The sequence below is a fragment of the Balaenoptera acutorostrata genome, chromosome 20 (assembly GCF_949987535.1).
Source record: "Balaenoptera acutorostrata chromosome 20, mBalAcu1.1, whole genome shotgun sequence".
Lineage (NCBI taxonomy): Eukaryota > Metazoa > Chordata > Mammalia > Artiodactyla > Balaenopteridae > Balaenoptera > Balaenoptera acutorostrata.
In genome coordinates this window covers 47706304-47720589 of record NC_080083.1, presented here as the reverse complement: position 1 = coordinate 47720589, position 14286 = coordinate 47706304, and the positions used below count along the sequence as shown (strand labels likewise).

General features: G+C 35.7%; 1 protein-coding gene across 7 annotated transcripts in view; it reads left to right on the top strand.

Moving 5' to 3' along the window:
- Positions 1-14286, top strand: part of CDC27 (cell division cycle 27) — a 58549-nt gene that overhangs the window by 24820 nt on the left and 19443 nt on the right. For 4 of the 7 annotated variants that reach the window (XM_028164911.2, XM_028164909.2, XM_028164910.2 and 1 more), the window contains exons 5-9: positions 3685-3782; positions 4549-4703; positions 4809-5020; positions 5977-6091; positions 8433-8548. In XM_028164911.2, coding sequence (XP_028020712.1) covers positions 3685-3782; positions 4549-4703; positions 4809-5020; positions 5977-6091; positions 8433-8548 — 696 coding nt within the window. Of the gene's footprint in view, positions 1-3684; positions 3783-4548; positions 4704-4808; positions 5021-5976; positions 6092-8414; positions 8549-14286 lie in introns of all 7 variants that reach the window. The other 3 variants (XM_007175817.2, XM_028164908.2, XM_007175812.2) reach the window with 1 other exon arrangement.

The window sequence follows — 14286 nt, the reverse complement described above, 5'->3', positions numbered from 1 at the left end:
TTATTTTTATTCATCATAAAGTTTAAAGGGTTAAGTATCCAATGGGGCACAACCCTGCTTCAAAAACTGGCGCTTCATTTCAGTCATCATACACCTGTCTTGTGACCAAAGTTGCACCCCATAATCTAGAAACCCATGTGTTATTGTTTTGAAGCTACAGCTTGTTAGCTTATCTTTTATCTCCAGTATTTTGATGTAGACAATTCATTGGTCTTTTTGTCTACAATAGCACATGAGACTTGCATCTTTAAGACACAACTGATACTAAGTTTGGTTCTTAGATTAACCTATTTCTTCCCAGTGCCATTTAAATAGTTTTTTTTAACCCCAATTCTTTGGGAAACTTCTTTCAGAGTTTTAGTTTTTAAAAAATTCCGTCTAAAGTTGGGGCACTCCAGGCAGCTTAATTTTATTAAATCTTTCCCCCTTTTTATCTCTCTATTGAATAGAGAGATCTGTCTCCCAGATTTGATTATTGTAAGTCCACATCTGGCTTCTTCCCCAGTTAACTTTTATGTTATTGGGTTGGCCAGAAAGTTTGTTCAGGTTTTTCCATAACATCCGAAATGAACTTTTTGGCCAACCCAATATTTATACATACCAGTATCTATCCATGTGTGTGCATGTGTGTGTATATCTAATCTCTTCTTAGCAGACATTTAGTTTAACATTTATTTTATGGTCTATTAATCAGATCATGGCTTATTATAAAAATCAGCCTTGGCAACTTATCAAAGGTTTAAGAAAATTTACCTTTTGCTAATGTAAAAAGAAAATATAATTTACATAATACTGGAGAAGAGGATTTTCATCACAAATGATCACCTCTTACATTTTCATAATATTTTTTCTTGAATAGATTATTTTATCTTTGCTTAATCAGTTTGTCCACCACTTTTCTGGCCATTTAAGTAATTCATACAGCCCGCTCAATGCAACTTTAAAAATTATTAGTAAAAGTATTTTATGATATATTGTACAAGCAAAGCAAGGGGGCGAGGCTATTGAAAACAGGAAAGAGGTAATATAAAAATGAGAAATCTAATTTCCTATCCTCAGAAAGCTTATAATCAATTGCAAGAGAGCACACATGAAAGATAAATAAATTGAGGACTTCCCTGGTGGTCCGTTGGTTAAGATTTCACCTTCCAGTGCAGGGAGTGCGGGCTCAATCCCTAGTCGGGGAGCTGAGATCCCACGTGCCTCCTGGCCAAAAAACCAAAACAAAAACAGAAGCAGTATCGTAACAAATTCAATAAAGACTTTAAAAATGGTCCACATCAAAAAAAAAAAATCTGTAAAGAAATAGACAAACCATAATTAGTTATATAAGCAATGAGGGGACTATATAACATGAGTTAGTTTAGATCAAACATTGAGATTTCACTGTACTTTTCTTTTCATGGCCTTATGTTAAAAGTTCCTGAGCATTGGGCTTCCCTGGTGGCGCAGTGGTTGAGAGTCTGCCTGCTGATGCAGGGGACACGGGTTCGAGCCCTGGTCTGGGAGGATCCCACATGCCGCGGAGCAGCTGGGCCCGTGAGCCACAATTACTGAGCCTGCGCATCTGGAGCCTGTGCTCCGCAGCAAGAGAGGCCGCGATAGTGAGAGGCCCGCGCACCGCGATGAAGAGTGACCCCCGCTTGCCACAACTAGAGAAAGCCCTCGCACAGAAATGAAGACCCAACACAGCCATAAATAAATAAAGAAATTAATTAATAAAAAAAAAAAAAAGTTCCTGAGCATTGATTTGACATTTTCCACTCCTAATTATTACTTTCAAAAAATACTCTTTTTATGTCTTTGCTTTGTTTCCTATTTTTATAAATTATTTATTTATTTATTTATTTTTGGGTGTGTTGGGTCTTCGTTTCTGTGCGAGGGCCTTCTCTAGTTGCGGCAAGCGGGGGCCACTCTTCATCGCGGTGCGCGGGCCTCTCACTATCGCGGCCTCTCGTGTTGCGGGGCACAGGCTCCAGCCGCGCAGGCTCAGTAGTTGTGGCTCACGGACCCAGCTGCTCCGCGGCATGTGGGATCTTCCCAGACCAGGACTCGAACCCGTGTCCCCTGCATTGGCAGGCAGATTCTCAACCACCGCGCCACCAGGGAAGCCCTTTGTTTCCTATTTTTAAGTTACCCCTCTATCCATGGTAAATGATTATATCATTCTTGTTACAACTATTTTTCCTTTAAGAAATTTCATCTAAGCAATCCTAGATGTAGACTGATAAAACTTACGTTTTCTCAAAGTCTGCCTCCTGCTCCTGCTTCCTTCTTTGTCTGTGTTTTTATTGGGTCAAATTAGGCAAATGTGGGAAGCTAGATAGTCTTCAACTAGTGGTATTTTCTTGTCTTTATTACATCATTTATTCTAGTTTCTATTCACTTGCAAAGTTTGAAAGTAAGGCACACCAATATATAGTTACCCAAGGGGGTCTTCTTTTCAGTTCTCTGAGATACACTGACAGCACATAAACAGATTATGTTTTAACTGATAGTTTCATTTGAGGGTTGTTTTGAAAATCTTGGTTAGATGCCATCTGGTCCTTTATAAAACCTTAGGGTTTTGGAAAAATTGCTGTATCTTAATTTTTTTCCATTAGATAATGAAGAATTTCAACCTTAGACCAGGTGAATAGTATTTTTTAACCTGAAAGCTCCAACAAGTCTCACTAACCCTCAATCCCATCTTCCCCCATTTAAAAGCTAGGGAGGGGCTTCCCTGGTGGCGCAGTGGTTAAGAATCTGTCTGCCAATGCAGGGGACACAGGTTCGAGCCCTGGTCCGGGAAGATCCCACATGCCGCGGAGCAACTGAGCCCGTGTGCCACAACTACTGAGCCTGCGCCCCAGAGCCCGTGAGCCACAACTACTGAGCCCACGTGCCACAACTATTGAAGCTTGAGCGCCTAGAGCCCGTGCTCCACAACAAGAGAAGCCACCGCAATGAGAAGCCCGTGCACCACAACAAAGAGTAGCCCCGCTCGCTGCAACTAGAGAAAGCCCGTGCACAGCAATGAAGACTCAGCGCAGCCAAAAATAAAATAAAATAAATAAATAAATAAATTAAGAATAAAATAAAATAAAAGCTAGGGAGGCAACAATGCTGTTCTGATAATTTCCAGATTGTTTCAAGTATATAGGGTCCCAAGAATGTTGTTTATATTCTAAATGTAAGCCTTTATATACCCAATTTAGAAAGAAACATGAATTTTCCTTTAAGTTAAGAGCTACCACCTTTACTTTGTTAAAAAATCTGATCATTTAAATATGCTATATTTAAAGCATTTAAGTCACTTTCAAAATTACCACTGGGATTTATATTTAAAATCAACAATAAGACTGAAATATTTGGGTGTTTTTCCATATGTCCTCAGTAATTCTAATATCCAACAGGAAATTAAAAGCAATATAGTATTTAAGAAGGCTATGATAGCTTGTTTATTTTGTTAACATTCCTTTCAATTCATGTTCTGTTTGCTTTCACCTGACTTTTGACTTGAACTGCCCTAAATAATAGAGATTGGAGGATGGTAAGAAGGAGAAATTGATAATTTAAGAAAGAATCTAGAAGAGTACTCTCAGAACTTATATAAGATTTACCTAATTTTCTGTATGAAAAGTTTGTTTGTAATAGATGTTTTAGGTTTTATAGCTTGTCTAATCTATTTGTTTGTCTTTACAGCAAGACAGATCGGCTTGCCAAAGGATCAGAATGTTACCAAAAGAGCCTTAGTTTAAATCCTTTCCTCTGGTCCCCCTTTGAATCATTATGTGAAATAGGTAAGCTTGTAGAGGTGGCTACGGGAGGGTTCTCCCATTTCTTCTTCCTCTTTTTTTTCCCCTGCTTAATTTTTGGAGAGTGATACAAATTATCCACAAGAAAAGTATTTTTCAAAGCTAAGGGCTTTTAAAATTGAGAACAAGAAATAAGGTAGAATCATATGTTTCAGGAGTAATGTGCCCTTTCTTGTGTCCTCTAGAATGAGTTGTATTGTGAGCATAACACTAGCCAAAATAGCATTCTGGGTAAGAAAAGAAATTAATAGAATGCCTAGAGCAGAAACTGTTCTATAAATAAGACCTGGATAATATGGGGGGAGAGTGTCTCAGTATATATGTTCCAAGATGCATGAAGGATCATTTTAAAACATTGCTGTGTCTTTACATGGAAGTGCTCAAAACTTTACTATGATTTCTACAGGGTTTCACCTCTCCACCCTCACTCCTTACCTTGAGCAAAATGAGATCTAGTTGCTTTCTGCTTTAAAACAAACACAGAAATCTGCATTTTCCTATGATTTATTATATTTAAAGTCAGTGTCATTGTGGTTTAGTTTATTTCCTGAATTTACAGCTTTATCTTAGGGGTAAACTTTTACAATAAATTGATGGATGGGCTTTTGGGAGATAAATCTGATTCACTGAAACAGACAGAAGAACTTTAAAACTCTGGATAAGGCCTTATTTCCACTGATTTATGCATGCTTGAAAAAAAAATTTAACCTTCCTTTCCTCAGAGGCAAACTTTTTTTTTTCCCCTTCACAGGTGAAAAGCCAGATCCTGACCAAACATTTAAATTAACATCTTTACAGAACTTCAGCAGCTGTCTGCCCAACTCTTGCACAACACTAGTATCTAATCATAGTTTATCTCACAGACAGCCTGAGACAGTTCTTACAGAAACACCCCAGGACACAATTGTAAGTATATTATACACTAGTGTTCAAAATATTGTGAAAATGAAAAACAATGATCTGAACTAAATAATGTATCATAAATGACATGGTAGAAATTTTCTGTTTCAGGAATTAAACAGACTGAATTTAGAATCTTCCAATTCAAAGTACGCATTGAATACAGATTCTTCAGTGTCTTATATTGATTCAGCTGTAATTTCACCAGATACTGTCCCTCTTGGAACAGGAACTTCCATATTATCTAAACAAGTTCAAAATAAACCAAAAACTGGTCGAAGTTTGTTAGGAGGACCAGCTGCTCTTAGCCCATTAACCCCAAGGTAAGACAAATAAAAGATACTTTAAAATGTGCTGTAATATTAAATGATCATATAGTAATTCCTGTATTGGTAATATAAATTAATATGAACAGCAACTTATAAATCATTATGGAAATAGAGGTATTTAATAAGTCAATAATGAACCTATTCCATTTTCAGAAAATGAAGTAATAGAAATACAGTACCTGTGATAAAAATTCCTTCTTAAATATTGGAGAAAATTTTAAAGCATGCCTTATTCAGCTGGTGTATGAATTAAAAAAATATTGTGTTTATGGCTGTGCATCAGTGAACCTCTTAAAATGTTGGAATGCTTATGATAATAATCAGAGTGACAGCAGTGGTTATTGTTAAAGTGCTGTATTCCAAAATGGGAAGGAAGAATTGACACCTATTGATATGAAATATTTTGTCAAATTATCAGAAATATATGTATGTATAAATATAGGAACCCAGCCCAGAGGATACATATCCAAAAGAATCAAAATAAAAAATTATATGTTAAAACAGACAATGAGTTGGGTCCCAGGGCCAGGGAGCTACTAAAATAGTATGACCATGAGATTACAAAACTCATTGAATCCACAGATGTGTTCATTGGTTTCTGGAGACATTTTCTCTGTAATAGCGTCTAAATCCCATAAATTCCAAGAATTTGAAGTAATTTGATAATTTGGATCTTAGCTTTTACAAAGCCACTCTTCTTTGTTTCTAATAAATCTCCTGAGTCAGTAGTTGCTGCTCAATTTAGTTTCTTGATTTTTTTTTTTAAATTTTAGTTATGGTGGGTGGAATAGTCTACATTCACAGCTTATTTTTAATCTGCCCCTCAGATCCTCAATGCCCCCAAGACTGATTTGCCATTCTCTTCCTTTTAGACCTTCTAATTTAAGTATACTGCTGCTTTATATATGCCTTGATGACTTTTTGACACCTTGATTTCAACCTCTTCTCAGTTTTGGGATTTTGCCATTAGAAACCCCAAGTCCTGGAGATGGATCCTATTTACAAAACTACACTAATACATCTTCTGTAATTGACGTGCCATCCACCGGAGCCCCTTCAAAAAAGGTATTTTCCATGTAAAATACAGTTTGGGTATTGATGAAGGAAATTCATTTAAAATTCCAATCTGTTAAAGGCAATTTCAGAATCCAACTTTCTTTAATTGCCGTTGCTTTAGAAGAGTTTATCTAAATGTAAAAGAAGGTCGTCATTATCATAGCCTCCGGTCATAGTAGGAGACACAAAGCTGGTTGCTCTTTTGGCCACGTAAGTTTGTAACTCACAAGTATAGTTTATTTCAGCATATAGCTAAATAAACATATTCAGATTTTTACTTTTTATTTCCTTTTTTTAAAAAACAAAATTAAGATTGTTTCTATCACTTTGAATGTAAATAATGGAAATTACACCTGCCATAGTTTTTTCTTGTCCCCACCACTATGTTTGTTTTTTAATTATACTAATTAACATGATAAAGCCAGCTATTTCTGATAATAAAATTTTTATAGTGGATCCTCATACAGGTGGAGTAAATATGTAGTAAATGTATAGTAAAATGAAAAATATTTCACAGTATCCTTATAGTAAATACTGCAACAAGACCGAGTTGCAACTGCGACTCTTTTTATAATGTTCTTTTATTAAAGTCTGTGGCGGTAGAAGCCAAAGTGCTGTTTATTTAAAACATATCTGTGGTGCACGGTATCTTATGTGAGAATTAAATTAGTTATATGTAAAATGCCTATTGCCGTGCTTAATAGATGTTTAAGAAATGGAAGCTAAATGAGTCAAACTGGTATGTGAATGACTGATATAGCCCTTTTACCCTCCTAGAGAGACATGTTTCCTCTTGTTTTGTTTTTACTCTTTTACTCCTGAACTTCCTTAGAGTCAACAAAATTTTTTTCTATGATAGCTTCTTAATGAGTGGTAATAGGAACTCCAAGAGTGGTAAACAGGGTCTATAAAGTAGTTAATATGTGGATTATTTTAAATAAGATTTTTTTAAAGTTGGCAACTACCTGCTGTTGTATTATTATGGGAGTGAAATATAAGTGTGGAAATTAGTTTATTACAGTTATGAGAAGGCATAGTAGGATGGTGGTTAGCATGCCAGGTGAAGTAGGCCAAAACCATGTGAGTCAGAGTAATTAAGGACAAGTTAGGCAATGAACAGGTACATGATTTCATTGCCCAGTCTCAACCTCTTCCTGTCTCAACCTCTTCTGCCTCTGTTCTATTACAAGACATTCCTGGAAAAGCTATACTTCTAGGTCTGCCTGCAGTATCAACTAAAAATATCAAACTGAGTAGTGAGTTCAGTAGATAGTTCTTTGCTAAATAAGGACCAAAGTTGACTAAGTTTTGTCCCTTGGGTGAATGTAGAGGTCCTAATCTGGGGAAGGAAGAGGAGGAAGTGTTATAAAAGTTTTATTGTAAGGGAGTGGTAGATTAGGTGAAGATATTCAGTGGATAGTTAGTTATAGAGGAAAGACTATGGCCAAGTGATAGAAATAATAATTGAAGGTTTAAAATGGCCAGGCTCTCCTAGGGAAAGAGAGAGTAGCTAAAGATCTTAATTTGGTAGTAAAAAAAATTTTTTAGTATCCACTGACACGGTAGCCAGAGATCACTTTATAAAGAAGTTAAGTGAGGACTTCCCTGGTGGTCCAGTGGTTAAGACTCCATGCTTCCACTGCAGGGGGACATGGGTTCATCCCTGGTCAGGGAACTAAGATCCCTCATTATGTGTGGCGCAGCCAAAAAAGAAAAAAAAAAAAGGTTAAGTGATGAAAATAAATAGAAATAAGGTAATAAATTAGAGAAAAGAGAAGGGGCAAGCAGAGACCAGTTAATAGAAGATTGAACACACCAGAAAGAAATGCTAATTCTAAGAGCAATATTCTTAGAATTTGGAAAATAATTGGATGATTTTTTTTAATCTACTCCTCTGAATTACTCTAGAACTGTTTTTACTAAGTGCCAAAGAAGGGATATAAAATCTTACTGTATTATTATTTCTTTATGTATACTAAGTTAGATCATAAATCTTGAGAATAGTAGCTGTCTTAAAATTCTTTAGCATTTAGCCCAACTGGGAAAGTCTTCTAGGAATTTTGAGCCTTTCTCTGGAAACTAAAGTTGAAAGATGAAAGGATAGTATAAGGGTAAAAATACTGAGGTTAATATGGGGAAATAGGCTAATTTCCTAATTAATTAATTCTAATATAACATTTAATTAACCTAAAATGACATAAATAATGACATTAATAGTTTGTGTTTTCAGATGATAGTATATAATATGAAATCTTGTATTGGGAAAACGTAGATGGGCACATCATGATGTCTTTTATCATTTACAGTGCAATTTATAATTCACAAGCCTTAGACTTTTTGTGTTTTACAGTCTGTTGCCAGAATCGGCCAAACTGGAACAAAGTCTGTCTTCTCACAGAGTGGAAACAGTCGAGAGGTAACTCCAATTCTTGTTGCACAAACACAAAGTTCTGGCCCACAAACAAGGTATTTATTATGGTGTCATTATTTGATATTGTTTCTTATTGTGAAACATGATTGTAATCTTTCCGTTTAGGCGGGTTTTGACTGTCCCAAGAATTCTAGAATGACTATTGTAAATTTTGAATATGTTAAATTTGAAATTTCTAACTTACTGAAAAACGAGTTTAATTTTTAGTTGAGTAGTATAATGCAAATCAAGACAGGAGTTAGCTAAAATACCTTTTTACTCTAATTGCCTCATGAATTTGTTTAAACTAGATATTCTGAGCAGTCCTCCAAAATAATTTTCTTCTTTTTTTATATGATCTTCTCCACTGGTCAAGTACAGATAGATTATTCTCACCTTCCCCTATTATGCATTTCTGTAAATAGATCATAATACTAATCTTCCAATAAATCTTCAAATAATGAATCCATTTCCACACAGAAGTGGTGTTAAATAGGATCTCTCTTCTTGTTCAAGGACTCAAAAATAAATTATAGCTAATATTTTAAGAGAAAGCTCCAACTTTGTCTCCTAAAATAATGAACATGTACCATAAGTCTTAAAACAGACATACGTGTGCATATACCTTGACTATATAAAAGGCCTCAATATTTCTAAAATGCCAGGATGGTAAGTCTCATCATGAGGGCCAGCTCTCAGGCAGGTGACAGTGATTGCCTCAGGCTTGGTTATGAGAAGGAGCCTGAGGCCTCCTGCAGAGCATCATTAATCAGGCCAAGTATATGCTAGTCTTGAAGAATACATAAACATAATTTACTGAATTACACATTTCACTTTAAACAAATATACTAACTGTAATATGCATCAACTATAATGATTTTGTGTTCTTTGTATTATTCCATTTTATCTTCTCTTTTTTTAAGGTATAGTTGATATACACCACTTTATCTTCTTTACTGCTTGTTTTAGTTTCCTACAGCTACTGTAACAAAGTACCACAAACTGGGTGGCTTAAAACAACAGAAATTTATTTACTCACAGTTCTAGAAGCTATAATCCAAAATCAAGGTATAGACAGGACCGTGCTTCTTCTGAAGCCACTAGGAGAGGATCCTTATCTCTTCTAGCTTCTAGTAGCCCCAGGCATTCCTTATTTTGTGGTAGCACAACTCAGTATTTGCCTCTGTCTCCACATAGCCATCTTCCCTGTGTGCCTCTGTATTCAGATTTCCTTTTTCTTATTAGGACATCAGTCATACTGAATTAGGGCCAACCCTGATGACCTCATCTTAACTTGATTACATCTACAAAGACCATATTTCCCAAAAAGTCCACATTAACAGTACTGGGGGTTAGGGCTTCAACATATCCTTTTGGAGATACAATTCAACCCATAACATTGCCTTATTAACACTTACTCTTTATTTTGTCTTTTTAGAGGTCGTTTTAGGGTTTATATTACACATTTTAACTTATCAAAGTCTACCTTCACATAATACTATACCATGTCACATACAGTATAAAACCTTATAACGGTATATTTTCATGCTCCTCTCTCAGTCTGTATGCTATTGCTGTCATATATTTTACTTCTATAGAGTGATTGTTGTAGTTTCTGCCTTAAATAGTTATCTTTAACAGAGTTTTTTTTTTAATAAGAAAAAGAAGTCTGTTTTATAGATAACCACATATTTACTGTTTCTGGCGCTCTGTTTCTTTCTGTAGATCCAAATTTCAATTTGGTATTTTTTTTCCTTCATCTTGAAGGACTTCTTTTAACATTTCTTGTAGTCTAGGTCTGTTGGTAATGAATTTTTTTCCAGCCTTTGTATGTCAGAAAGTTTTAAGTTCACCTTTGTTTTTATTTTTGAAAGATATTTTCACTGGGTATTGAATTCTTTTTTAAAAATATTTATTTGTTAATTATTTATTTATTTATTTTGGCTGCACTGGGTCTTAGTTGTGGCATGCAGAATCTTCGTTGAGGCATGCGGAATCTTTAGTTGTGGCATGCGGACTTCTTAGTTGCAGCATGTGGGCTTCTTAGTTTCAGCATGTGGACCCTTGGTTGTGGCATGCATGCAGGATCTAACAGTTCCCCGACCAGGGATCGAACCCGGGCCCCATGTATTGGGAGCACGGAGTCTTACCCATTGGACCACCAGGGAAGTCCTGGATATGGAATTCTAGTTGACAGGTTTTTTTTTTTCTTTAAAGATGTTTCTTTACTGTCTACTGGCTTGCAGTGTTTGTGGCAAGAAGCCTGTTGCCATCCTCATTTTTGTTTCTCTATGTATGTAATCTGTCTCTTTTCTCTGACTCTTAAGATTTTTTCTTTATCACTGATAATTAAGCCATTTGATTATGATGTGCTGTAGTGTGTTTTCTCCTTTCTTGGCCTTCAAATTCATTGAGCTCCTTGGATCTGTAAGTTGATAGTTTTCATCAAATTTAGCTAATTTGGGGCCATTATTTCTTCAAAAACTTTTTCTGTCCATGTCCCTCTCTCTCATTCTGGGACTTCAAGTACATGTATATTAGACTGTTTAAAGTTGTCCCACAGTTCACTAATACTCTGTTCTTTTTTGTTTCCAGTCTTTTTTTTCTCTTTCATTTTGGATAGGGTTTACTACTGTGTCGTCAAGCTAACGAATCTTTTCTTCTGCAGTGTCTAATCTGCTGTTAATCCCATTCAGTGTGTGTGTGTGTGTGTGTGTATTTTATCTTAGGCATTCTGTTTTTCATCTCTAGAAGTTTGATTTTGTTCTCTCCTTAACATGCCTATGCTTTCTTCTACCTTTTTTAACATATGGAACTACATTTATAGTAGCTCTTTTAGTGATCTTAACTACTAAGTCTTACTGTGTCTGTTTTTTATTGATTGGTTTTTCTCTTCAGTATAGGTTATATTTTTCTGCTTCTTTGCATGCCAAGGTTTTTTTGTATGCCGGTTATTGGAAATTTTACGTGGTTGAGTGCTGGACTTTTTGTATCCTTTTAAGTATTTTTCAAGTTTTGTTCTGGGATGCACTCAAATTTTTTTTTAAATATCTTTATTGGAGTATAATTGCTTTACATTGTTGTGTTAGTCGCTGCTGTATAACAAAGTGAAATCAGCTATATGTATACACATATCCCCATATCCCCTCCCTCGTGCGTCTCCCTCCCACCCTCCCTATGCCACCCCTCTAGGTGGTCACAAAGCACTGAGCTGAACTCCTTGTGCTATGCAGCTGCTTCTCACTAGCTATCTATTTTACATTTGTATATATGTCAGTGCCACTCTCTCACTTCGTCTCAGCTTACCCTTCCCCCTCCCCGTGTCCTCAAGTCCATTCTCTATGTCTGCGTCTTTATTCCTGTCCTGCCCCTAAGTTCTTCAGAACCACTTTTATTTTTAGATTCCATATATATGTGTTAGCATATGGTATTTGTTTTTCTCTTTCTGACTTACTTCACTCTGTACGACAGACTCTAGGTCCATCCACCTCACTACAAATAACTCAATTTCGTTTCTTTTTGTGGCTGAGTAATATTCCATTGTATATATGTGCCACATCTTTATCCATTCATCTGTCATTGGACACTTAGGTTGCTTCCATGTCCTGACTCTTGTAAATAGTGCTGCAATGAACATTGTGGTACATGACTCTTTTTGAATTATGGTTTTCTCAGGGTATATATATGCCCAGTAGTGGGATTGCTGTGTCATATGGTAGTTCTATTTTTAGTTTTTTAAGGAACCTCCATACTGTTCTCCATAGTAGCTGTATCAGTTTACATTCCCACCAACAGTGCAAGAGGGTTCCCTTTTCTCCACACCCTCTCCAGCATTTATTGTTTGTAGATTTTTTGATGATGGCCATTCTGACGGTGTGAGGTGATACCTCATTGTAGTTTTGATTTGCATTTTTCTAATGATTAGTGATGTTGCGCGCGCATCCTTTCCTGTGTTTGTTGGCAATGTGTGTATCTTCTTTGGAGAAATGTCTATTTAGGTCTTCTGCCCATTTTTGGATTGGGTTGTTTGTTTTTTTGATATTGAGCTGCATGAGCTGCTTGTATATTTTGGAGATTAATTGGTCAGTTGCTTTGTTTGCAAATATTTTCTCCCATTCTGAGGGTTGTCTTTTCGTCTTGTTTATGGTTTCCTTTGCTGTGCTTTTAAGTTTCATTAGGTCCCATTTGTTTATTTTTGGTTTTATTTCCATTTCTCTAGGAGGTGGGTCAAAAAGGATCTTGCTGTGATTTATGTCATAGAGTGTTCTGCCTATGTTTTCCTCTAAGAGTTTTATAGTGTTTGGCCTTACATTTAGGTCTTTAATCCATTTTGAGTTTATTTTTGTGTATGGTGTTAGGGAGTGTTCTAATTTTACTCTTTTACATGTAGCTGTCCAGTTTTCCCAGCACCACTTATTGAAGAGGCTGTCTTTTCTCCATTGTATATTCTTGCCTCCTTTATCAAAGATAAGGTGGGATATGTGGGATGCACTTAAATTACTTGTTAACAGCTTGATCCTTTCAGGTTTTGCTTTTTAATTTGTTCGGTGGGACAAGAGCAGCCTTTAGTCTGGATTAATTTTGCCCCACTTTGAGTACTCTACTCAATGACCTGTTTAGTATGAGGTTTTTTCACTCTGGCTATTGAAAATATGAGCCATTTCCAGCCCAAGGTGAAAACATTCTGTATGATAACATAATGATGGATGCATGTCATAATACATTTTTCCAAACCCATAGAATATACAAAACCAAGAGTGACCTCTAAGGTAAACTATGGGCTTTGGATGATTATCAATGAGTGACAATGTGATAGTCACTGTAGATTCATTAACTGTAACATTGTACCACTTTGGTGAGGGATGCTGATAATGGGGGAGGCTGTGCATGTGCGGGGGCAGGGAGTATATAGAAATTCTCTGTACCTTCCCCTCAGTTTTGCTGTGAACCTTAAACTGTGCTAAAAAAAAAATAGTATTAATTAAAAAATTATCATTAAAAAGTAAATTGGTCAACCCAAATGACCTCACTTGCTGAAATCTCTACATTGAGATTGTGTCTTTGAAAGCCTGTGCATTCTTTATTCACTGGTCAGCTTCTCTTTTATTTTCAGAAGCTTCTTTGACCCAGACTCAGGTAATTAGTAGGATTTCCCATAAGCTGTATAAACTGTAAATAGTTTAGTCCATAGACTTACTGTCAATTAGATAATTTGAGGTTTAAATCTGCTTGCTTTCTAACAATGGAATTCTTTTTTTTTTAATTGAACTATAGTTGATTTACAAAATTGTATTAGTTTCAGGTGTACAGCAAAATGATTTGTTATACATACATATATATATACACATACATTTACATATATTCTTTTTCAGAATCTTTTCCATTGTAGGCTATTATAAGATACTGAATATAGTTCCCTGTGCTATACAGTAAATCCTTGTTTATTTTATGTATAGTGGTGTGTATCAAGAATAAAATTCTTATCTCTTAAGGTTTGCCTTTAAAGTAAAAAAAAAAAAATCTATCCAAGCGATTATTAGATTCCTTTTGCTCTAAACAGAATAATCCCTTGGTGTGGCTGTTTGAATTTACAGGGTAATAACTTCCCAGGTATCAATTGTTCTAGTTTCTTTTTCTCTAACTTGCTATAGTTGCAAACGAGGGCTAGAGATAATTGGTTTATAGATGTGTTTACTATTTATTGACCCATAATTTTTATGTGGATTGTTTTAAGTTCAAATTAGCAATTTCAGATAGAGTGAAGATCTGTGCTATAATTTTTATCATTTTATCG